At 34.6% G+C, this 26,844-nt stretch overlaps 2 protein-coding genes across 4 annotated transcripts; one reads left to right on the forward strand and one right to left on the reverse strand.

The window, feature by feature from the left end:
• Positions 1-596: 596 nt before the first annotated feature.
• LOC127880235 (protein YIPF6-like) lies at positions 597-17,496 on the reverse strand. Of its 3 annotated transcripts, none has more exons than XM_052427545.1 (8): positions 17,356-17,496; positions 9,629-9,730; positions 9,046-9,124; positions 8,619-8,661; positions 7,005-7,130; positions 6,349-6,509; positions 5,514-5,567; positions 597-1,850 (listed from the first exon to the last, which is right to left on the reverse strand). In XM_052427545.1, exons 1-7 carry the CDS (start codon positions 17,383-17,385, stop codon positions 5,530-5,532), a joined length of 579 nt encoding a protein of 192 aa, XP_052283505.1. In that variant the 5' UTR covers positions 17,386-17,496; the 3' UTR covers positions 597-1,850; positions 5,514-5,529. The 3 variants fall into 3 exon arrangements, with proteins under 3 accessions (XP_052283505.1, XP_052283503.1, XP_052283502.1); XM_052427543.1 differs by lacking the exon at positions 5,514-5,567 and adding an exon at positions 13,780-13,813 and having other exon boundaries at positions 17,356-17,416; XM_052427542.1 differs by lacking the exon at positions 5,514-5,567.
• Positions 17,482-26,844, forward strand: LOC127880232 (coiled-coil domain-containing protein 134-like). The gene is made up of 7 exons (XM_052427537.1): positions 17,482-17,629; positions 19,650-19,877; positions 21,569-21,693; positions 23,132-23,216; positions 23,482-23,660; positions 24,471-24,551; positions 25,178-26,844. The coding sequence occupies exons 2-7, from the start codon at positions 19,688-19,690 to the stop codon at positions 25,316-25,318; spliced, it is 801 nt and encodes a 266-aa protein (XP_052283497.1). The 5' UTR covers positions 17,482-17,629; positions 19,650-19,687; the 3' UTR covers positions 25,319-26,844.

The raw sequence follows: 26,844 nt of genomic DNA on the forward strand, positions 1-26,844 counted from the left end.
ACGCAATCCTTGTCACAGGACAAAATAGAAAAATAATAACAGAACTTCAAACTATTACATCGTTTCGGATTTGTAAGGCTTTATAATTTTCGGTTTTTAAATTGTCAAAAGATAATATGTGTATTTTAGAGCATGGTAAATTCTCAGTTTTACTGTTTCCTTGCAGATAGCACAACTACAACGAAACTTTGCAAATCTGAAACAATTTTGTCAATGTTCCAAAATCTGACAAGGTCCCTTAAATACCTTGTGTCTTCAATCTTGTGGTCAAAAATTCCCCACCCTAGGTAAACTTGTTAGTTTTTTATGTTTATGCAAAAAAAACTTTCATTTAATCTATTACTGTCTCAAACCTTAAGTCTGTGTTATACATAGTAAAACTCCCAGCTATAACACCCAACATCACTAAATGTACACATAGAAGGTTAGTTTTATATGTCTCAGTTGCATGGTCTTCAGGCCATCTGATAAAAAAACTGTTTACATTGAGCAATTTTCTGAAATTTGCAAATGAGAGGGCCTGATTGTTGTCATGACTTCAGAAGAGTTTTAAACACAACACATAACAAAATAGTTTTAGACAAATGCATGAACAATAATATTTCAGCTTTTATTTAATACATAAATAAAACATTTGAAGCAAACAATTAAGCATATTTTTTGTATTAGTCATTCTTGCAAAAAAGTAAGATTTCACTTGCAGAGAAGCATGATGATCTCAAATGGGGGTAGAGCTAAAATTGTGTTATCAAACAGTTACCTGATTTTACAATTAAAGTTGGCAGAGGAAAATTTTGTTATCAATCAATGCCATAATTACACTTTCTTGTGTCACGAAAATAAATGTGTTATTCATGTTATCATGAAAGTTGCTGAATAACATTATTGTACATCTCTGGTTCATCAATTCAAAATTATTAATCATAATGTTGGATACAGCTTCTTACAAATGAATCAGTAAACTAGTGTTAACCAAGTTTGTGTGAGATTAAAACATTCAATTTGAGTTTGGTAACAGTTCATTGTATGCATACAGGATTCCTATCATTATTTTGGTGCAGTTAATAAGGTATGCTAAATGCATCTAGTTTATGTCATAATGTGTTACTTACTCTTTAATGTGTTTTTCAAATTCTCTCACCACTGAGGAGTTTGTATTATCAATATCCAAATAAAGTAAAACAACTTACAAACGAGTTGGCAATGTTTATGGTTTCAAAATAACACCATGAAACACCAAATAAAGGATACTCTACAATCAATAACAGTCTTAAGTTTGCTTTTTGAAATGACTAGCCCGATGGGCTTGTAACCTAACAATGACAAGTCCAAACTTTAAGAAAAAAAAATAAAATTGGGAAACCATTCTAAAATAAGATTAAAGGAATAAAGAAATTTTGTCTTTTTTCTCCATTCCTGATATATGTCCGTCATTTTATCGCCCTAAGGGGACACCAATTGAGTTTTTTCTTCAAACTGGCGAGAGCGAATGTCTAAAACTGCAATTTAATCATGCATAGCATGATGTCTGCTCAACAAACGGTGAACTTAAAACGCATGTCATTCTTCATTAGTTGCAACAAAACACCACTTCAATATAATAAATAGAGTTAATAGAGGATCAACTGTTAAACTGTTGTATCTGTAAAACACTTCCAGTATCAGAAACAACAGTTTTTCTTGTAACCCTCGACTTGTAGAAATCAAAGTCTGATAAGCCCTTGTCCAAGGCTATGAGTGGGTATGTGAGATGATGAGCCAGCTGATGACAAAATAGAAGAGGAATATCGGGTACATGGCCAGCACCTTTCTGTTCGGGGGTTGGCTCTCTGCCAGGAACGCAGTGGATGCTGAAACAGGTAGGAGCAATGCTAGATTGAAATGAAAAATCTATGTTTTATGAAAACAGCAATACACTCAGACATTTTAATTAACACTATAACATGACTTAACATCTGCGAAATATTGAGATACTCTCCTTCAAGGATATGCAGATACACTTTAAGTTCAAACTGATCCTTGAATGTGGCATCCTAAAATATGCAACATAAAATGACCTGAATATTAGAAGCAGAGGAATGTCATTTACTTTAGTGAGATTTGTTATCCTCCAATAAACATATGGATGTAAGAAATGCTTGTTGACAATTAATATGACTAGAGGAATATTGTTTTCACTTTTGCTATGATTAACCAAAATGCACAGCTAAGAAATATGATGAAAAGAAACAAGTTGAATGCGTGTGCACAAAATGTCCTCCGGGATTAACAAATGCAGTCTGCATAACCAAAGATAAATGGTTAACTTTCTTTGAACAGAAAATATCCATACAATAAAACAGCAAAAAGTAGTTTCCTAAATTGCCCTCGAATTACAAAAAAAAATTTCTTATCACTAGAATGCTTTTAGCATAAGATTTTAGATTTTCATTGCTTAAATATTAAACACAAAAATTATGCTTAAAATATTTGTGGTCTGTGGGCCAAGATAAGCTTGTTCAGTCCATAGACTTAAAACTAACACATCAATAAAGCTTGTTTTCCCATTTTGATCCCTGCGTACATGCAGGATAGTTCAATTGAAATTTGGGAGTCTATTTAATATCTGAAAGTAATTACTTGCAACTGATACCTATTGTGTTCAACACTCAAATACAATAAACTTTATTTGCTACGAGAATATCTGCCTTCTGTCTCACGAGCAAAACTTCATACAACAATCTTGGCTGATACAACTTCTCAGAGTACCATACTAGTATCATATACAACTAGAGCTTTGTCACAGACTTGACGTATACCAGAGCTTTGTCACAGACTTGACGTATACCCCCACATCAGGGATCATATTTTCCCGCAACATCAATCGGTCTGGATTTAAATGGGGAAAGTGTCCGAAAATTTATATCCGAAATCATGACAAATTACGTTAACATATATACCATTGATTTTGCCATTCATGAAGGTGGTATAATAAATGTACAAGTTTAATTGCCTTTGCATATTTTTTTAAACGGAACATACGAGTTTTCTCAATTGGTTTTATGATTTTTTTTTCTCTTTTATTGTTGTTTCGTGTGCTGTTGTATCTGACTTTTTTCATCGTTGTCAATATTATTTATCTGTGTAAGTCTATACCGATGTTTTAAATCGTTGTCGACTCGATAATAGCTTACATACATGCACTGAACCTAACAAATGTCTGTGCGTAGGTTGGATAATGGCAACAAAAAAACCAAATAGTTGAGAAATAATTGGTGTACGTTTTAGTTTGTTGTCAAATAACCCACGGCCGATAGTTAAGATGCGTAGGGATTAAATCACGAGTGCGAAGCACGAGTAATTTGAAACCACGCATCTAAACTTCCGGTCGTGAGTTATTCAACAACAAACAATCAAGTACACGAATTATTTTGATTCTAACACGATTTTTACTAAAGATTTATACAATGTATATTAATTTTCGTGTGTACTATTTTATGTGATTTTCCGCCCATAAAAATAACTTTCGGCTGTTCTGTCAATCAGATCCGCAACTTTCATTTAGTTATTGCCAGTCAGTTCGCTGGTGGAAAATGTATCGGCATGTTTTGTTTAGTTACAGCGCGTGTTTTCAGTGTATAAGGTCCGCCCACAATAGTATGAATTATTGCAGAATATCCGATTTTCTTCTTTGTTTATATGAAAGTTTACTGTATCATGCATGAAATGCACACTTTCCACGAGGATTATGAACATTGAAGTTTTCATCTCCGAAGTAACTGTCAACGATTTTATCGTGACGAGTACACATTAGGGACCGATAAGTGTGCTAGGTATAAGCCAGTGAAATTATCGATTGATATTGACACGGGGTTATTCACGCATGACTAATACACAACCGCGTGAAATTTCGCTGCTTGGTGTCATACTCTGATACTAGTCGGCTGACACGCGATAATCGAAATACTAGTAATTAGGGTATGTTAGCATGTGCACTGTGTAATCGATTTCATGACATGGGAATTTTAGCACACAGAATCGGACCGACTGTTTGGGATTTTCGATCGGTCTTTCATGACCCCAATCGGTCTAGGACCGACAAAACCGAAAAAAATATGATCCCTGCCCCACATGCTGCATTGACAAAGAATATTTTGCATGCTGTCTTCACAAAACAAGAGAAGCAAATTTGTGGCGAATTTTAAGAATTATTATGCCATTATCATTTATGGCCATTTTGAACTCTTGAATTCTTTTGCATGACACGCCGTCCAATTTAAAATCTCACAATGAATGACATAGTTATGGATCAGACAAGCTTATTTATGGCCATTTTTGACTTGTGAACTCCAAGATTGACCTTGACCTTGGAGATATTGACGTAATTCTTTCGCATTACACAGCGTCTAATGATTGTGAAAAAATGTAAAGAGTAATTTTAAAATCTCACAATGAATGACATAGTTATGGCCCAGACAAAATCATTTATGGCCATTTTTGACCTTTGAACTCAAAGTGTGACCTTAACCTTGGAGATATCGACGTAATTCTTTTGCATTACACAGCGTCTAATGATGGTGAACAAATGAGCCAAATGATTTTAAAATCTCACAATGAACGACTCAGTTATGGCCCGGACAAACTCATTATGGCCATTTTTGACCTTTGAACTCAAAGTGTGACCTTGACTTTGGAGATATCAACATACTTTTTTCGCATGACACACCATCCAATGATATGTTATGGCCCGTACAAGCTCATGACTTTTGAACTCCCAGTGTGACCTTGACCTTGGAGATATCGACATACTTCTTTCGCATGACACACTGTCCTATGATTTTCGGGACAGGCAGACCGACCGGCAAAGTGACTCTTATATAGCCCCCATTACCAATGGTAATGGGGATATAATTATTATCAATTTATATTATGGGCTATTTATAACTCTCTTTGTAAGGAACACAAGCCTTCAATTAGGGGACTCAAAAGCTTTTCGAAAATCAAATAATGCAATAACTTTAACATGATGAATATAATAGGGGAATACAATATCTCAAGGTAATTTCATTTTTTTGGAAAATTGTGAATGAAAAGAAATCTGCAGAGAGAATGGAATGTAGCATCTATAAACAAGAATATCAGTGAAACTGATGGATGCTCCCCGATGATGCGCTTTTTCAATCTATGTGTTAATAACCACCTAAAAAGATCTTTTATAAGCCTCAGTGACCTTGACCCCAGTGACCTCAAACCTCATCAAAAGGTAGAGGCCCATGCAAGTTACCTACATGCCAAATATGAAAGAGATCGGTAAAGTATTGAAGGTGCTATGAGAAACTGTTACAAAAGCGTGACGGAAAATCTATTATTAGCCTCGGTGACCTTGAGCCCAGTGACCTCAAACCTCATCAAAAGGTAGAAGTCCACGCAAGGTTCCTACATGGCAAATATGTAAGAGATCGGTAAAGTATTGAAGGCCCTATGAGAAATTGTAAGAAAAGCGTGACGGAAAATCTTTTATTAGCCTTGGTGACCTTGAGCCCAGTGACTTCAAACCTCATCAAAAGGTAGCGGTCTATGGAAGGTACCTACATGCCAAATATGAAAGAGATCGGTAAAGTAACAAAAGCATGACGGAAAATCTATTATAGCTTAATAACTTTAACATGATGAAAATATATGGGGAATACAATATCTCAAGGTAAGTTCATTTTTTTGGAAAATTGTGAATGAAAAGAAATCTGCAGAGAGAATGGAATGTAGCATCTATAAACCAAAATATCAGTGAAACTGATGGATGCTTCCCGATGATGCGCTTTTTCAATCTATGTGTTTATAACCACCTAAAAAAAATCTTTTATAAGCCTCGGTGACCTTGACCCCAGTGACCTCAAACCTCATCAAATGGAGGTCCATGCAAGTTACCTACATGCCAAATATGAAAGAGATCGGTAAAGTATTGAAGGTGCTATGAGAAACTGTAACAAAAGTGTGACGGAAAAATATTTTATAAGCCTCAGTGACCTTGAGCCCAGTGACCTCAAACCTCATCAAAAGGTAGAGGTCCATGCAAGGTACCTACATGCCAAATATGAAAGAGATCGGTAAAGTATTGAAGGTGCTATGAGAAACTGTAACAAAAGTGTGACGGAAAAATCTATTATTAGCCTCGGTGAACATGACCCCAGTGACCTCAAACCTCATCAAAGGTAGAGGTCCATGCAAGGTACATACATGGCCAATATGTAAGAGATCGGTAAAGTATTGAAACTGCTATGAGAAACTGTAACAAAAGTGTGACGAAAGAAAATTTTCGGGGAGCATAAAAATCTCTGCTATAGCCCAGAAGGTTCCCAGCCCCCCACTCACCAAATGTTGACCAGCCGAAACCAACAACAACAGCAACAAATCTGATGATGAAGAGCACGGTGGTCTGCACCTTGGCGATGAGTATACAGCGGCAGATTATCAGAGCGATGGAGAGAGGACAGACACAGTAGCCCAGCACACACACACTCTGGAAAAATGAGCTGAAATTAACATCAGAAGAGAGGTTCAATACATGGCCAACACAAACATTTACCTGGACTGGTTGTTCAACAACAATATAAACCTCTACCAACTCAGCTCAGTCTAAAGATAAGTAATATAAACTCTTGTATTTAACATGGAGTTATTGTATAGTGAGACATTTTGCTCGCTTTTAAATCAAAACTTGCGATTCAATGTGTCCACAGTGCATTCATGCAAAAAGCAGCTTCAAACTAAACATTTTGTATTCCCATTAACAAAGGATAACTTAACCCTATTACATGTACATTAACAGTGATAAAAAGGTCACTGTTGAATAATGGTTATGTTGTTGGCAAAGCCATCTGAATGTCCAAGGTCCAATCCCTACCTTGGGAGTGTTCTTTAAATCTTCTCAAAACACACAAAGTTCAGGTTCTACCCTGGAAATATACACAAGAGTTTCAATCAATTGAGCTTACATCAATATGCTTTAAACTTAAATGGCCACTCACATGTTTCCTCCAAGAAGTTTTGTGTTAAGCGTCACAACCACGGCTCCTACCCAGTATATGACAAACACCTCCGCAAACTGGGGCCCTCCGTCGTGCATCCTGTCAAGGGTGTCTCCTTGCAACATCCTGACATTGTGAAGTCAATAGTAAGCATTATTTCTATGATTAAAAACAACTGTTCACATATTTTCAAGTATACTTTTTATAGAACTTACATAACATACACTTGAACATCAAAAGGCCAAACTTAGTTAGAACCTTCTTTGTAACTTATTAATCAAATTGCAAGTACATGTATCTCAATGACTAACTGAAGAATAATTTAATTTCTATGCACACTATATATTGCATGGTTAGAACACACTTCCCTAAAGTATCGTAAACTTACATTATGTTTTACACTAATTGACATTGCTGTAAAAAACTTTGCCATAATGTGTTTAATACATAGGCATATTTTGCCTTTTCCATGATCAGACATCTTGACATGACCACATACTTCCATAGAAAATTTGTAACACACAGATGTTGTTATGAACAAGGTTGCAAGGTGATATATCACAAACACAATTTGCCATGAACATGCCCGCTAAAGTATTTCAATTAAAGTATTGCCATAAACATGAAGTCCAAACTTGCATAATAAATATATAAACTGCCCTGAACAAATGTGCACTACCATGATCATGCTTAGATTGTCTTGTGCCAATACTAAGAGATAAAGCTACATGGTCATGAACAAGTGTGCACTACCATAATCATGCTTACATTGTCACATGCTAATACTAAGAGATAAAGATACATGGTCATGAACAAATGTGTCTTACCATGAACATGCTTACATTGTTGTGTGCCAATTTTAAGGGATAAACATACATACCATAAATGAATGTGCCTTACCATGAACATGTGTCAATGCTAAAGGATAAACTTACCAGTACATTGACCTGACCAAATGTGCACTACCATGATCATGCTTACATTGTAAAGCACAAATGCTAAGGGATAAACTTAAATTGCCATGAACACATGTGCCTTACCATGAACATGCATACATAGTCATGTGCAAATGCTAAGGGATAAACTTAAATTGCCATAAACAAATGTGCCTTACCATGATCATGTTTACATTGACATGTGCCGATACTAAGAGATTAACTAGCATTGCCATGAACAAATGCTTCTTACTATGAACATGCTTACATTGTCATGTGCCAATACTTAGAGATAAGCTTACATTGCCATGAACACATGTGCCTTACAGTAAACATGCTTACATTGTCACATGTCAATTCTAAGGGATAAACTTACATTGCCATGAACAAATGCTCCTTACCATGATCATGCTTACATTGTCATGTGCCAATATTAAGAGATAAACTTACATTGCCATGAACAAATGTGCCTTACAGTAAACATGCTTACATTGTCACTTGCCAATGCTAAGGGATAAACTTGCATTGCCATGAACAAATGTGCCTTACCATGAACATGCTTACAAGTTACATTGTCATGTGCCAATACTAAGAGATAAACTTACATTGCCATGAACAAATGTGCCTTACAGTAAACATGCTTACATTGTCATGTGCCAATGCTAAGGGATAAACTTACATTGCCATGAACACACATAGTATCAGTGGTCCCCAGAGATCCCCTGAAACATAAATAACATTAAAAGTCTTTCTCCATGTTACAAATACTAAATATCATTTATGCATTACATATTTAACAAAAACAAAAGCTTTGAGAAAATGCATTATATTTATATCAAAATTAATCAAAATATCAGCTTTGAAAAAAGACAGCAACATATTACTCTGAAGCACATATCATTGGAACAACATAGAAGTATGGTTTCAACTTTGAATATATAGTAAAGTAAAATGTGACATGAACAATTGCACAGTTTAAAGTGAACTTTGATTTAGAGAGGATCCAGTATAGAGGATTTCCCATGCACTTTTTAAATGTTTGTGTAAACAACTTGACCCCTGTAGCACAATAAAAGGAAAATAAGTTGAGCACAAATAATACTCACATTCCCTCAAAAGTGCTGTGCTAGCTTTGGGATACAGAACATGCCAAAATTTAACTCCAACTGCTTTCAAGTCACGCATCTTAAAAGAAACATTTCCAACATTTAACTTCTATGTCAACTTCCATGCCTTTTTAAAAGTGATTTGATCAAAACTGAAACAACAAATATCAATTTCATAGTTTACATTCCCTTTTTCCACTTCATGTGAAATTAGCAACTTCTGTGCAGCTATCATTAAATTTGTATTTCTTTTTTTTACTCAATGCTCAAAAAATGCATTCACTGGTAGGGTGTATAAACATTACTTTGATATGAAAGGAAATAGTCAAATATCTGAAATGCATTTTAAAACTTAAAAATTAGACATTCAGTTCTAAAAAATATTGATGTGATTTCACAGTTTGTGAGAAATTTGAAATTCTTTCCTGCTAAGATAAGATTGATATATAAATTATCAGTTTGAGGTGAGAATTAAGTTATTATGTTAAAATTGAAATTAACAACATGTGCTGATGGTTATCAAACCTCTTAAAACCATCAACCAGAAAAACAGTTATTTATTATCATTTCATTAATTATTTACGATAGTGTCTTTGACTGGCTCATCCAGAGTCGAGAACTCATCCTTGTTAGATGGTACACCTGGCACAGTGATCTCCCCTTCTAAAGAAATATCATTCAGCTCCTGAAAAAAATGCCAAGAACTCATCAATGTTTGAAATGTCATTGGACAGATTGTTAATCCTTGCACTAAAAATTAAGCAGTTCAACCATGCAAGCCTAAATTCTTTACTTGGGATCAAGGAAATGTGATCAGTCTGACTTTATGAAATGATAATACAAAACGGCAAGATTCAAAATTACCCTTACTCTTTTTAATATTAATGCCCTTATGAAATGATAATACAAAACGGCAAGATTCAAAATTACTCTTACTCTTTTTAATATTATTGCCCTTATTAAAGTCTGTTTTAAGTACAATTGATTCTAAACATTAAAAAACGTGTTAACTGCCAAGTGTGATCACATAAAAGGAATAATTTAGATGCTCTTTAAAAACTATCAATCATTATATTCTTCAGATCCTTTCCTGATCAGATATCTGATATTTCATGCATGGTAATTTTGGTAACTACATCAGTTATTAGTTTATCACTGACTTAAGATTTTTTTTATTTAAAGGTCTTGAGACCTGTCCCCCAACACAAATGATGCCACAACAACATATTCAAATTGATCAGTTTTAAATGGAATAAAAAGCAGAGCTAAATAAAAGTATGCTGATGCCCATTTGGATATAATCACTGGCTAACAGTAGGGCGGGATAACAAAAACATATTTGTCCATATTAATTAATTCCAAACATATTCAATGCTGCATATCTTGCCAATACTGTCCTCTTAATGCAATCATAATCTGACTAGAATTTTGTTAAATATTGTGAACACTACCCATGACTTGTGTCAACTGTCACTCGTGGATGACAAACAAAGGGCAGAGTACATAAGTTGTGCCATTCTGTTAGGTGTAATCAATCGATGCCTTTCCTCACAATCTTAGCTAACCAATAACAGCCAGTTTCTTCAGTCCATAAATAATGTCAAAATTGTTTTCAGGATCAATAATATTTTGCCTTTTTGGTTGTGTACACTTTTTTTTCTAAGTTCTTTTCTAGCAACCTGATTGCCTATTGTCATAAATTTAGACCATTCAGGAAACAGTTCATAAATTGCATCAGTCGCTGCTAAGCAAAATTGATGCGAAATTTTTTATGTATCAAACAATTTTGAGCAACTTGAGGAAAAATGATGTTTTCATTTAGTTGCAATCACAATCAAAAACCTTATTGCAGCCATTTTGTATCTTTACCCATTTAACTAAAAATAAACAGTCTACTATATGTCTTAAAAAGGTGAACTTAAACATGCATAAACAATAGCTCACATACAATTTTTTAACGTTATTTTACACGTTTTAAGTGCAGCAAATCCAACTTTTACAAACCAGTTGGGCCTATGATTTTCATATGAACTGAATTTGGAATGCATGCAGCATCTGGTGATTGCCTTGTTTAGCAGATCCTACACTCCTCCAGTGAACCTTAAAAGACTGCTCAAATTACTCCTGCCTTATTTTACTTTTGAAACCATGAAAAGAACATCTGGGAGTAAAAGTGCACATAGTGTGGTATGACTTCTAGACCCTTTTTATTAGGTTTCACATGTTTCACCTGGAATGTGTCCAACCACTTTTATAAAATTTAATGTATCTTACAGTACTACTAAGTTACCGAACTCGGCTAAGCTGATAGTAATAATTGGAGTTATAGCTGCCATTTCCACCATTCATTTATTTTTACTGAATGGCCTTATATGTTTGAGTAAAATTGAGTTGTAAATACAAGGATAACATAAAAAGTTTAAATTGCAACAAAGTGGGAGTTTAACTAGCAGAACCTAATTCAAACAAAGGCTGTTTGTAAAACATGCATGCCCCCCATTTGGGCTGTCCGTTGTAGTGGCAGCCATCGTGTGAATACGTTTTTTGTCACTGTGACCTTGACCTTTGACCTAGTGACCTGAAAATCAATAGGGGTCATCTGCGAGTCACGATCAATGTACCTATGAAGTGTCATGATCCTAGGCAAAAGCGTTTTTGAGTTATCATCCGAAAATCATTTTACTATTTCAGGTCACCATGACCTTGACCTTTGACCTTGTGACCTCAAAATCAATAGGGGTCATCTGCAAGTCATGATCAATCTACCTGTGAAGTTTCATGATCCTAGGCATATGCGTTCTAAGTTATTATCCGAAAACCATTTTACTATTTCGGGTCACCGTGACCTTGACCTTTGACCTAGTGACCTCAAAATCAATAGGGGTCATCTGCGAGTCATGATCAATCTACCCATGAAGTTTCATGATCCTAGGCGTATGCATTCTTGAGTTATCATCCGGAAACCATTTTACTATTTCGGGTCACCTTGACATTTGACCTAGTGACCTCAAAATCAATAGGGGTCATCTGCGAGTCATGATCAATGTACCTATGAAGTTTCATGATCCTAGGCCCAAGCGTTCTTGAGTTATCGTCTGACAACCACGTGGTGGACGGACCGACCGACAGACAGACCGACCGACAGACCGACATGAGCAAAGCAATATACCCCCTCTTCTTCGAAGGGGGGCATAAAAAGTGAAAAATGCATGCTCCAACCACTGAACTTATCTGACGGTCTAGTAACACTAGCGTGATGCTACAATCTGAGATAATCAGCATACAAAGTGCACATGGGAGTTTGAAAAGGAAAATGTGTGTAGATGGTTTTGGAACATATGCTTAATGCTTTCACCCTTAGAGACTGAATAACTGTCCTTCCCGCACTTTTTAAATTTACTAACCTCAGACAAAAAATCCTTTGAGATTAGCAGCGCAGAAGATAAGTTGGAAAAGAAGCATTGGAAGGTGGCTTGGGCAAACCCATGAAGCAATACAGAATTATGTTATATGCTTTGTCTTTTATTTTGCCTTTTATACTTAGCTTTAAAACTTAATTATATGCATGTATGCTATTGAGGATATGTACACTCACTCACATTATATCTAAGATGAGTCTGGGTATATATACTATGTATTCACTCATGTATGTGCTTTGTGATGTAGCTGCTGATCATTTCCTCGCAGATCTGATCTGAGGGAATAGCAGTTTTCTTAAATCCATTTTGTATCTGTCGCACCTTTGTGCCCATATTTCTCACTCAGTTTTACCCATTTGCTTTTGAGGCAGCTTTTAGACATTTATAAGTCAAGATCAGCAGGTACAACATATATTTTTTAATCATACAATGTATTTATGTTATTTGTTTTAAACCCACCTTTGATCTTTCATTTCAGTATATGATACTACGATGTTTTATAGTTATTTATTTATTTATTCTCATTGACTCTCGCATATGCTTGTTTAATTGTTACATGTTATGTTGTTATGATATGTCGGTAAATAGCTATAGACCAGTTGACGAGTGACATCACGCGCACCTGCAAATATTAGACTCCCACTGGTTGGCAAAAGATGGTTGACAAAATCATCGTTTTTATTGATAATCACGCACAATATCAAATATAATTTTGCTAATTATGTCTGAATAAAACATAAGCGTGCAAGGAAATGCATTTTTGGCACGATTATATTGTTGTTATTATTTGTTTTTACTATAAACGAACTCGGGAGTGGAACACAATTTACGAGCTCGGTATGGGGTTGCCATAAAAATCTCTACTTGGCACATCTTCGCGACCATTTTTTAGATAAAAAATTCTAAGATATTGAAATTATTTCAGAATAAATCAAAATGAATGAACAAACACAAATAAGGATGTAAACAAACAGCAAATAGATCGACTTTATGTATGCAACATATAGTAACTGATTTGAACATTTATGTCTGTAAAAACCTACCTTGTTACACATTAAATAAATTCTCTTGATAAATGTAATTGTTTTTATTTAATTATTCACACCAATTTTGACACTCTTTGTTTTAGCGTTTTTAACCCGGTGTTTTATTGCACCTTTGTTCATCATAAACCGATTATCTCGTTATGATCGGATACTGTCCAAACAATTACAAAGAACACATGGTATCATAAATCCAGGGACCTATTCTTGGGTCCCTGCATAAACCACATGTGGCATACAAGTGTCTGGTCATTAAACACAATTTATAATACCTCCATGTCATCTCTTGGCATATTGAGCGATCATCTAAGCAAAATTGTAAAGCCAAAATACGAAACAGTTGCTTAAATAAAATATTTTAACATATTTAAAACAAGGGCTGTTTGTAAAACATGCATGCCCCCCTATATGGGCTATAAGTTGTAGTAGCAGCCATTGTGTGAATACGTTTTTTGTCACTGTGAACAGTGGTGGTGGTGGTGGTGGTGGTGTAGTAGTAGTAGTAGTAGTAGTAGTAGTAGTAGTAGTAGTAGTAGTAATAGTAGTAGTAGTAGTAGTAGTAGTAGTAGTAGTAGTAGTAGTAGTAGTAGTAGTAGTAGTAGTAGTAGTAGTAGTAGTAGTAGTAGTAGTAGTAGTAGTAGTAGTAGTAGTAGTAGTAGTAGTAGTAGTAGTAGTAGTAGTAGTAGTAGTAGTTGTAGTAGTAGTAGTAGTAGTAGTAAAATAGTAGTAGTAGTGGCAGTAGTAGTAGAAGTAGTAATGGTGGTGGTGGTGGTGGTTGTGGTGGTGGTGGTGGTGGTGGTGGTGGTGGTGGTGGTGGTGGTGTAGAAGTAGTAGTAGTAGTAGTAGTAGTAGTAGTAGTAGTAGTAGTAGTAGTAGAAGTAGAAGTAGTAGTAGTAGTAGTAGTAGTAGTAGTAGTAGTAGTAGAAGTAGTAGCAGTAGCAGCAGCAGTAGCAGCATTACAATACCAATACTTAAGAATGATCAAATGGGAAAAGGTAACCTAGCACTCGCAGTAAATATGGGGCTCATTTACAGGTCAGATTTGGAATCTCTGCTGTAAAATGAGATTTTGAATGAATTAAAGGGAGGCAAATCTGTAATAAAAAGAACATGCATAAACCGTAGTTGTTTCCCTTGTTTGAACCATGCTAAATCCTTATAAATTTATAATGCCTATTTCCAGTAACTGTGACCTTCAACTGTGACCTTGACCTTTGACCTAGTGACCTCAAAATCAATAGGGATCATCTGCGAGTCATGATCAATGTACCTATGAAGTTTCATGATCCTAGCCCCAAGCGTTCTTGAGTTATCATCCGAAAACCACCTGGTGGACGGACTGACCGACCTACCGACCGACCGACCGACCGACATGAGCAAAGCAATATACCCCCTCTTCTTCGAAGGGGGGCATAAAAATGAAGACATTTGTCTGAAATGGATTAACAGGAACTAGTGTATATATATATATTAGCCCGTTTAAACATAATAATACAGTGTTTAATAACTATAAATTAAAAATATTGTGCAATTTCACTGCTACACAATTAACGTATTTAACGATCGCGTTCCGGCAAATGTAAACTCGGCTATTACGTGTTAAGATTGTACGTTACTGTAGTGTACAAAACAACATCAGGAAAACAAGCAAACAACAAAAGGGTAAAGAATACTTGCGTAAAAGAAATTAATATATAGATTTATTTATCATAAAATGCTAGATTGTTATCACTCCTTTTCACCAGTAAAGAGAGTGCACGCAAAGACAGTTCAATTTGCATAATATGCAGTTCTTGTTTTTCATATGTATGCTAAACTTTAATGATATTGTCATTCCATGGAAACGAAACAATAATTCATTCAATGGAAAATAAAATAACTACAATGGAATTGTAATGTTTTCCGCTTTAGTGGTTTCTTTTTATACATGTATAATTGATTAAATGCCCCTCTTACACTTTCGTTCTCTTATGAAAAATAACAATATCTACACCACTTATAATTATAATCAAATAAATTTATGTGTTATTATCTTTGAATATAATTTATCAAAATCTTACTATGACAAAGAATACGAAAGAATATTTTTTGTTTTGTTTTGTGGGATTGCCAGTTTTTAGTCTTCCAACCACGTTTACTCTAATGTTAATAACTAATTCGTATTTTTATACAGAGGAAATTATATTTATGAAAATACATTTATTGGTACTAAATATTATATGTTTGCACTATTATTTAAGAGTTTTAATGTTTATTTCGGATTTTTGTATCGTTTTATTGACTAAATAAAAGACATATATACATGTTTTACGTTACTGTAACGTGTAACAAGTGTTTTTGCCAACCAGTCAGTGCGCATGTGATGAAAATCCAGAATGTAAACAATAACATTCAACTGGTCAATACATAGCTAATGCAGTGCCCCAGATAAGCAGCGTATCTGCATCTTTCACCCTATTAAAATGTTTGAAAACACAAAGAAATACAATATCATGCGTATTGAAAACGCAACCAATTTGACTTTAATGCAAATTCGTCAAATTAAATGCGTACAATACAATAGCTTTGATCGAAAATGCTTGCTCATTTTCGGTATTTTCTCTTTATGATGCGAAAAAGATCTCTAAGAGAGGTTGAAAGACGTCCGCGCAAGTCGTGCCAAAATATCAGTCGATAAGTTTGACATTTACAAAGATGTCAGTTAACAACAGTTTTTTCTTTTATTTCAAAGTTTTTATTTATATATGGACTGTTTAAAGGATTAAATACTCTATGAAACATCAGTTTATTTAAGTTAATTATATAAGTTTACAGTTTTATTGAATCAATACAAGGGTGCAGCTTCAACTGAAGTAAAGCAGCGATGATTTTAAGGTTTGCATTTTTATAACTTATTTCACCCTATTTCAAGAATGAAATCACCCTTTTTTTCAAAATCAATGGGTGAAAACCCTATTTTCCAAATAATTATCTGGGGCACTGGCTAATGTTTATATTGCCATATATGCACCGACTTAAAATAAAAATTGAATTGAATTAGACTGTTGGTTCACAACCACTGACGCTTGAAATAAATACGATGCTGTCCGGTAATCTTGAGCAGTTAAGGCTAGAAATTCTTGAGAAATTGAAACGTTTGTGGGATAGATTGCACTTTACCGGTACGCAGTTGTTTACCACTATCGACAAAGCGGTGGTTTGGGGCGGTTGCCCCGATACTTAGGAAATATATAGGATAAAAAGGATTACTAGCTGTTGCGTTAGGTGTAAGGTGTCGCTTAGCAACGATAAAATTATACGCTTTTCAGATCTTTTTTTTTTGCGTACCGGTATAGTGCAATTGCCCCCGTTTGTGGCCTAGCTAAGGCGGCACAGCAAGCAGTGGCACGATGATTATTTATAGTCCTTTGATAATTTTTGCTATGACGGCTCTAGAACATCCTTTTTTAAAGCTGAGAGTTCAATTATTCCAACCCTCGGCAGTCGCACAATTAACGGAAAGGGTATTTAATACTATTACAATCTACACGATTTGGCAGATTTCTTCACTCATACGGAGGAGCCTTAATACACGTTTAGTTCTCATTACCCAATCTGTATTTATAATTTTATTTTTCGATGTTTTTTATGCATTGTATCATCCTCTGGGTAAAGGTGTTACTGTTAGAGTTGGGTTCTGTTCTCTAAGTTTAGTGGATTTTAACCGTTTACATGATTTATTTCCTAGAATATTTTTTCAGTCTAACTTATACTGAAAACAAACAAAACAAAAACAGTTACCAAAACGAAGTATAGATTTAAAATAAAGCCACATAATTGAACAGACTCAACATATTATCTTAACTTACTCCTTGTTCGTGAAACTCCACGTCAGACATGTTGTAAACAAGACGATCGCTGACAGCAAACGCTTTTCTTATCGCTGGAAATGAGCGTCTGATTGTTTGTTTACAAGATCAACACGTGTCGAAAATAATTATAATAATTAACACAACTTTATGTGATTTGCATTTATTGTTTAGAAGCGGCGTTGAATACATTAAAAGATCCGATACATGTAGTACAAAATAGATCTTCTATATGAACAAAATCCGTACGAAGGCAATACAGCCGCATAAAACGGTAGATGCGTTAGTTTGTAACACATTACGGAAATAGCTTATTTCGGATAGCTTATTTCGGATATTTGTTCGAGGGGAACATACAGGCGCCGCTTTATGATTGCATCCAATGTCTACTTTTGCTCTTTTTTTTTGGTCCGTGTGTGAAATTATGTTCTCTGATAATTATATCTAAGTACTCGACTGTAACCTGTCGTGTTGACCATCAAGCAGACAAATCGCTAGTATACACTACATATTTTTGCGATATTTCCGTGCACACTAGAAGTGTTTTGACATGTTTGCGGTACACTTATGGTTCAATTCTAAAACATTAGTTATTAAGTCCAATTTCTGTACCAGTCTTCACAACAGACACAGTCAGAACCGTTTTTCTAACAGGTGCATAGTATCATAGTATGCACAGCATTTTAGTATTTCATGTACATGTATTAAAATAATCTACATGACGTAAAAACATGTGGTCTGTATGGTCTGCAAATCTGGGCCGTACAGTCTTCAAAGTCTTCAAACCTGGGCTGTATGGTCTGCAAATCTGGGTTGTATGGTCTGCAAATCTGGGTCTATTAGTCTGGCCCATATGGTCCGTATACCAGAACAGCAGATGTTCGTGAAAGACTAAAAAAAAGTGTAACAAAAATAAATTTTGTGTTCATATTTTGCCAGCGATAATAAGAATGTTAACATATGGGATCCGAACAAATATTAAATTAGGCATTTTTAAAGCATTCACTGACGCTTAATTGGTCATTGTCGGATGGGTACTACTTACATGTACTCTGGGTTTGGTAAGTAAAGTAGAACTTTCTCAGGAAGTTTTACGCTAAATCAGTTAATGTCGGCTAATTTTTTTTAATTAATTATGTTACATTTATGTCAATTTTCTGTTAAGTGGCCACTTTGTTATCAAAACTCGTACTCAAAAAGCACTTTGATGAAGTTTTTTTTTTTAAAGATAAGTTTGTTTAAGATAAATAAAATAGTTTTATGGGATTCGGTAGCGCGTTTTACTGCATTGGATTTTGGACAGGAATACAACTCGGGGAGGCAGTCTAATATCGACCAGGTACGTTTAAGTATATTTACCGTACTGGGGTACATGTAAGTAGTACCCGAGCCGCCAATGACCAATCAAACTTTACTGACATACACAGGTACAAATTTTAACTTCAATTTGTGCGCATAAAATTTTTGAATTTGAATTATTTAGGTAAAATACTATAATAATAAGTTATTTTGAGACAGGTGCTGGAATCATGAAAATAACACCTTACAGAGATTTTAACTGTTAAATAGAGAAACAAACAGCACTCACAATACTGATTTTTTACTCACATTTTGCAAAAGTGCAAGTGCCAATTTTATAGTAGTGGTCTCAGAGCATTGGTCGACAGTATTCAGATATATTTTATTTATGGTAATATTGTTCCGGCAAATTAATCAATATATATATAAAGTTTCACTAAATCAGGTTCATACTTATCATTTATTAGACCACTATTCATCTGCTTCTATATATATTAGGCAGGTATACACTGGTATATCGCTGAGCAATCTTGTTTGTAGCATGGTTCCAAAACAATTTCAAGTCAAAAGCTTATAAAGCTGTAAATTCAACCATTGACTTTTGAAAAATAGGGGATTTCAGTTCAGAAATAGGGTGAAATAAGTGATAAAAATCCACACCTCGTAATAATTCCTGCTTTATCTCTGTCATAGTGTCACACTCATATTGATTTAATAAAACTGTTTACTGTCTTCATTAAAATATAAATGGCAATTACACAGGACCTATATTATAGGCGATACTATATCTGTTTTTATAGCCCTCTGCAATAAATGAGCTCAAAACTTATAACGCGGATCCGTTTATAACGCTGTTGCGTGGCTTGGACCCCGTCATCCGCGTTATATTGGAGTTACAGTGTATGAATGGAAGAAAATCCCTTTTTCCCCAAAATTATCTTGGGCTCTGAATTATCAGTGTCTGTGACTTATTTCTAGTTTTATTTGTTTTTCAGGTCACTGAAAATACGTGTTGAGCAGATTCGTGTTACCAATGGCATTTCGCTTAAATATTTTCCTTTCAATTAGTGTGGCAATTATTGTTGAACATTTTGTTGTGCACTGTGTTGACAAAATACAAGTTGAAGATGATAATGGTCCAGACATTCAAGAATCTAGCAGAAAAACAGAGGATGACCGCATTGAAGGAAAGATTCAAGGCAGCATTTCTGATTTCCAGAGATGTAAGTTTGACGTTGTAAGTGTATGCATTGTTTCAATTTCTGCTATGTTTTATGTCCCCAGTTTACTTTTGTATGCCCCCGGTAGGGTGGCATAAAGCAGTTGAACTGTCAGTTTGTGCGTTGGTCAGTCGGTGCGTCCGTCCGCAAACTTTAACATTGGCCATAACTTTTGCAATATTGAAGATAATTTCTATTTGATATCATTTGGCAGTAACAGATCATTTTCACAAGGAAAGTAATATTGTTTAAAGGGATTTAATAAAAAGAAATATTTTAATTCAAAGTGGCGCAGTAGGGGGCATTTTGTTTCTGACCAGCACGTCTCTTGTTTTTTGCTTGTGTTTGGCATAACTCAAAACTCAAAAGTAAAGATAGAGAACTGACACTTATTAAACATATTAATTAGCACGTGAACTTGTGTATATTTTGGTAAGGATGATTTTGTCATGACTGGAGGTATGGCCTATTTTTTAGCAAAATTTTTCATTTATTAATGTTTGTCGCACACAACTCAAAAAGTATGGCCGCTAGTGGTCTGAAACTTAAAAATGATCTGAACTAGCATTATAACTTGTGCACCCTTATGGCTTGGTTATTATGCCCCCCTTCGAAGAAGAGGGGGTATATTGTTTTGCACATGTCGGTCTGTCCACCAGATGGTTTCCGGATGATAACTCAAGAACGCTTAGGTCTAGGATCGTGAAACTTCATAATACATTGATCATGACTGGCAGATGACCCCTATTGATTTTCAGGTCACTAGGTCAAAGGTCAAGGTCACAGTGACTCGAAATAGTAAAATGGTTTTCGTATGATAACTCAAGAATGCTAACGCCTAGGAAACTTCGTAGGTACATTTATCATGACTGGCAGATGACCCCTATAGATTTTCAGGTCACGAAGTCAAAGGTCAAGGTCACAGTGACAAAAAAGGTATTCACACAATGGCTGCCGTTACAACCGACAGCCCATATGGGGGGCATGCATGTCTTACAAACAGCCCTTGTTATATTTTCTACTCAACCAGAGTTATGATTAAAAAAAATTATTTCTCCTATTTACAAGGTTGTTTCACATATTTCAAAAACAAAGGCTTTAAGTAATATAAAGTTATTATTAAATTTGTATGCCCCCTAAGGAGGGCATATAGTGATCGCATTGACAATAATCTGTCTATCTGTCCGTCCATCCGTGTGTCGGTCACACTTTGCGTCATAACTTCTATGTCGCTTCAGATGCATGTGTATATGGACAAGGCCTTTCCATATGCACGCAAATTTTGACCCCTTTGACCTTGACCTTGAACTTAGGGTCCGCGTATAGGTGTCGAAAAATGCGTTTAGGTTTTGAAAAATGCTTATAACTTCTATCCAAGCGTTTATCGGGGGCATATGTCATCCTATGGAGACAGCTCTTGTTTAAACTTTTTTTTTAATAAACAGTTACGATATTTAGCAATAAAAGCATTGTTAAAAAATTATCATCCATCTGTTACTTAATTTTTGTTGCCACCACCCAGTTACTTAGGAAATAAAACATGAATTATAAATGTATCTACTATTTCTAACACATATACTAATAATAATCCTGTTGAGGTATCTGTCGTATCTATTCTACTCTTTCTCTATTCTATTCATTGAAAAGCAAATCTGCTACAGCATCATATGAATACAATGTGTGTTATTTTTCAGACTTGAGGTTATTTGAACATAACCGTGCCATACAAGTTGATGCAGTTAAATCAATTCTCCAGTCAAAAATAAAGGTAGAAGCGAAGTATAAAGTTGTCGAGGCTATGTTAACAAAGGTGATACAGGTGAGGCTGTTTTGCTTGTATTTATGTTTATTTAAAGAACATATATAAATTATAACAAAATGTTAATTCTCATGAATATATTAAGATATTTTGATATACCTCATTCAAGAAGTTTTTTTATTTCATTGATTTTATAATAATGTAAAGAGTTGTAATTACATTTTTAGCAACTAATGCTCTATCATTATTTGTCACATACATTAAAAAACTGCATATCAACACCTTCAACCTGATTATGATCACTTAGCAAATAAACATGATTGAAAAAATCAATGGGTTGCAAAGAACTTCATACAATAACATTTTACACAGAAGTGCATTTTGGTCTCCATCTTTTTTCCCTTCTCTACTAAACACGTTTATTAAAAAAAAATCTTAAATCATTGTATTAAAAAGTACTGGCTTAAGTGTCTCATGATTATTTTGTACCAGAATTCCCAACATTCTCTTTTACATATACAATGTATATTTGCTATTTTGAATGATACATTTTGATATGCTGTCTCCATAATTATGAATATGGTAATCACTTTGTCCTTTAAATGGCTGTTATGAAACCTGTAGAAATTGTAACTTTTCCATGTATTGAAAAATTGAGCAAAATTGTTAACATATGTTGGAGTTTGTACTGCAAGAAAATGACACCTGTCTACCTCTAAGATCAAGGCAGTCCTTTGCAGTAAATGGTCAAAATGCAGCGCCATATTGTTCAAATAGGGCTTGTACCCACTTGACCATACATTGAAATTATTATTTTTTTAAGTGATAAAGTGAGCAATATTTTTCAATGTCAAAATGGAGTCTCTGCTCAGTAACTCAATAATTGATATACATATTTAACATACAGATCTATATGTATACGATATATGAAAACCTTAGGATGGCATTTTTGGGTGGATGTTGAATGACTTTATAGCCACTATATACATAAATTTGTATGCATTAAAAAAAATATAAAAAATTATGCAAATGTTATCATTCACAAGATTCATTGTGCACCATGCAAAAACCCCTATGGCTGCCATCAAGGTTAATGTCATATGTAGAGGTCAAAGGTCAAGCTTAATCTTTTTTGTTGATGAAATAAGATTTGTCCACTCTATAATGTCACCAGTATCAGCAAGCATTAAGAATTTTCAAATAACATGACTCAAATGTTCACCTGTATAAGATGTTTGTCATCCAAAAAACAGCATGGGGGTGTTGAAGGTCTTACTTGGAGATCACAAGTCAAAGTACAGTAATAGTCATTAATGCTCAATATATATGGGTCATTGCAGTTCTTTGAGGGTATTAATCATGTTCAGTGACAACTCTTGTTTCAATGGCACATTACTGATAGTATGTATGTGATTTAGTGAAAATTGCATTTATCCTTTTACTTGATCTGCTGGTAAACAAAATGTTTGTATATATTCATCTTACAACTTTCTCACAGATAATTGGTGAAGCGAAAAACAATTTGACAGGTTGGGGGTTTGTTCCTGGTGACGACTGGCCAACAGATGAAAATGTGAAAGAGTGTAAGATATGCATTTGATAATTTGATATTTTAATGAACACCATGTTGTGATACTGTCCCTTTTGCGATGCTTTAACTATGATTTGAAACTCAAATGTAAACCTACTCATTGACTTAATTATAGTGTACATTAGTATTTTCCCATTACTGTACTAATTATATATTGCAGTTGATTGTAGCTTCAAACCATTATAAGCAAGTGTCAATGATTGTTTTGCCATGAATTTACTTACCACTCTGTCATCATCATGGGTTTGTCACTGCAGCTGTTTCCAAAGTGCTTGAGAACACAGCCCTGTTTGCGGACATCTTACTGCACCTGCCCGACATGACCCACCAACTGTACGACACCAACAAGCAGTGGGAGTTCCTGATTGGCTGGGCCACATGGTTTGCCATGGAGTCTCGCGCGTTCACCGGACCCCATGAGAAACTGCTCAATCTGGTAACAGCTACTGACCTTAGGGGTTTAAAAATATCAGGGATAGATTTAATGTTTTTACCAGCATCTTTAGTGGAATGGCGAAGGAACATCGTAGTTGTATAAACTGAGCTGTATTTTAATAGTGATTCTTCAGCCATTTTCTTTAGTATAAATGAAGAAAAATGTAAAATTGATGGGGTAAATACTTAATAGAATACAATGATTTAATTAAAGATAAGTTTTCATTACAAATAAAATTTTCCAAGGCTTTTGGTTCTCTTTGTCTAACCCTGGTTAATTAAATGTATCTATATTCAATAGTACCAAACCTAGTATTCTCTATGTAAAAAGACATACAGTTGGCTCCATGCGATTTCCATATTACTCATCTGATTATATGAATAGATTTGAAACAGTGTTCACGTTTGTATTAGCGTTATAAATGTTAGACGTTTTCAGACATTACAACATAACTGGGCTCATTAAATATTATTTGTTAAATGTATTTGGTAGTATGATGTATGGGAGTGTAAGTATGGTAGTATGTTTCAAGGTAATGTATTGTAGGGAAATGTCTTGTATGGTATGTTAATGTTAGTCCGTTGGCCATATACGACAAAGGGAATATTTTAATTAAATTTGGTGTATTATACTTTGAGGATATTTAAAAAAGATCTTTTTTGTAACAATTAAAAATAAATTCTTAGATCATTTATTTATTATTTTATTCAGCACAGTAATGGTCAGATTTTACACAACACTATTTGAATTAACATACTTAGTAGTAAGACACACTGAGTTATGAGACATGTATTTGTTTATTACTTGCAGATGGCTCAAGAAATTGGTTTGATACCAAAGGAAGACAATTATTTCAATCCATACAAAGCAGTGGAAATGGAAAGATATCAGGTAATTCTTGTTTCAGTTATTCATTATTTATTGTTATGGCACAGCTTTGCATTACAGTCATTGCAGTGTTGTTAATCCCCTTCCAGTGTTTGACTGGAAAAGTTCATACTTTAAGAAAATGAAGAGGCTTATGCAAACCAAAGATAAAAAACATTAGATGAATGACATTATTTTTTAAAAATGCATGCTCAATACTACTTTGACATTGGATTTGATGACTAAATGCGACGTATACAGATACAGGTCCCTATGTGGGCAATGTTTTCATCTGAACATTAAGATCCCTTGTTGTCACTGTAAGATGGAACATTTTGTAAAAAGTTGTCAATGCACAGAAGAATTTAGAGTTATTGGTGTGTACCTTTATCATACAACATCCACAATTCATCTTCTTTTGTTTGACAATATGCAATTCGCAATGTTTATCAAAACTAAACGTTGATATTATATTTAATCTTTTAATATAAAACATAAATATTTATTTAAATTTAGGTATTTTGGAAATGAATTTTCCAACTCATTGAACATGAAAACCTGTATTTGCACCACACTATCTGCTATTAAATGTTGTGTATCAGGTCATGTTTATGTGTTTGTAAAATCCTTCATTTTGGTGTTTGTGGCAGGATGAGAGCACAATTGATGTAGCCATGGAAGAGAAATTGAAACACCTCAAGAAGACAAAGAAACTGAAAGAAAAGTCCAAAGAGGTGAAAGAAAAACGCAAAGGTCCAAGATTGTCAGGCACTTCTCACACTGAGTTGTGACAGTGTGAAAAACTATATTTTGTGTAGTTCTGAGAGAATCAAAATACTTGCAATTTAAGCTATAACGAACAGAATGCATGAGGAATTCCATATTTAGTGCCTGCTTACCAACTAAATGTGTGAGTAGGTAAACTGACCGCCATCATATGGCTATGAGAGTGTTGAAGACGATAAAATATCAAGAACATCCAAAACGCTCATTTTGATTTCATTGATGCATTTCAGATTAATTTAGATTAAACCATTTATAAAACTGAAACTTAACATAAACATAAACATAACAAACAATAATAGATGGGCAAAACAGTTTCTTAATTCTCAGTGATCCACACATTTCTAAAAAACATTCCCATAAATGTTTCTGACATAGCGCTGCAGGGGTTTTAGTTATGTCTGTGACATGGGTGTAGTTTTTAGCGTGCACATGGGGAGCTTTTGTGAAAACCTTTTGTCTGTTGTGGCTCATCAACATTTATCTTGATAACACTTTAGAGGCCACATTTATTGTCCAATTCATCAACTTGGTCAAAACATTAGTTCTAATGATATCTTGGATGAGTTCAAAAATGATTCGAGTCTGTTGAAAAACGTGGCCGCCAGGGGGGGGGGGGGGCAGGGCATTTTTCTTATACAGCTATAGTAAAACCTTGTTAACACTTTAAAAGTCACATTTTTAGTCCAATCTTCATGAAATTTAGTCAGAACATGTGTCCCAATTATATTATTGACTAGTTCAAAAATGGTATCCGTTGATTGAAAAACATGGCCACTAGGGGGTGGGTCAGTTTTCCAAATATGGCTATATTAAAACCTTTTTAATACTAGAAGTCACATTTATTGTCCAATCTTCATGAAACTTTGTCAGAACTTTTGTTTTTAATAATTATTGGATGAGTTAGTAAGTGGTTCCGGTTCGTTGAAAAACATGGCTGCCTGGGGGGGGGGGCAATTTTTCTTATATGGCTATAATAAAACCTTGTTAACACTATATAAGTCACATTCTTAGTGAAATGATAGTCAGAATACTCGTTCTCATGACTTCATGGTCTAGTTAGAAAATTGGTCTGGTTTGATGAAAAACATGGCCGATCGGGGGCTGGGCAGTTTTCCTTTTATGAATATAGGGAAAACATGTTGACACTATATTAGCCACATTTATTGGACAATCTTCATGAAATTTGGTGAGAAGATTTTTCCCAATTAAGTCTTGGCATAGATTGAAACGGGGTCATGTAAGTTCAAAAACAAGGTCACTAGGTCAAATTAAATAAAACATGTTCATACTCTTGAAGTCACTGTTTGGTCCAATCGTCATGGATCTATTTGCACTTTTTCAAAATACAAATGTAGTCTAGTTCCTTTGGGTCTCAGGTGAGTGCACTAGATCCCATGGCCCTCTTGGTATATGACCTTTCTAAGCCTATGAGCAATTGCACTTGTACAGTTCTCTTTTGTTATGTTTTGTACAAAGATGCTATTGATAAAAATGTATATAACTATATGATTAAATTACAATATTCATTTTA

Source organism: Dreissena polymorpha, chromosome 4 (genome assembly GCF_020536995.1).
Source record: "Dreissena polymorpha isolate Duluth1 chromosome 4, UMN_Dpol_1.0, whole genome shotgun sequence".
Lineage (NCBI taxonomy): Eukaryota > Metazoa > Mollusca > Bivalvia > Myida > Dreissenidae > Dreissena > Dreissena polymorpha.

Coding starts and splice junctions, on each gene's coding strand:
- LOC127880235 (XM_052427542.1), bottom strand. CDS start 17,385: ATGTCTGACGTGGAGTTTCACGAACAAGGA. Junction 7,131..8,618: donor CTATGTGTGTTCATGGCAAT/GTAAGTTTATCC, acceptor TCACAATGTCAG/GATGTTGCAAGGAGACACCC. Junction 1,851..6,348: donor TTTCGGCTGGTCAACATTTG/GTGAGTGGGGGG, acceptor TACCTGTTTCAG/CATCCACTGCGTTCCTGGCA.
- LOC127880232 (XM_052427537.1), top strand. CDS start 19,688: ATGGCATTTCGCTTAAATATTTTCCTTTCAATTAGTGTGGCAATTATT. Junction 23,217..23,481: donor AGATGAAAATGTGAAAGAGT/GTAAGATATGCA, acceptor TTGTCACTGCAG/CTGTTTCCAAAGTGCTTGAG. Junction 23,661..24,470: donor ATGAGAAACTGCTCAATCTG/GTAACAGCTACT, acceptor TATTACTTGCAG/ATGGCTCAAGAAATTGGTTT.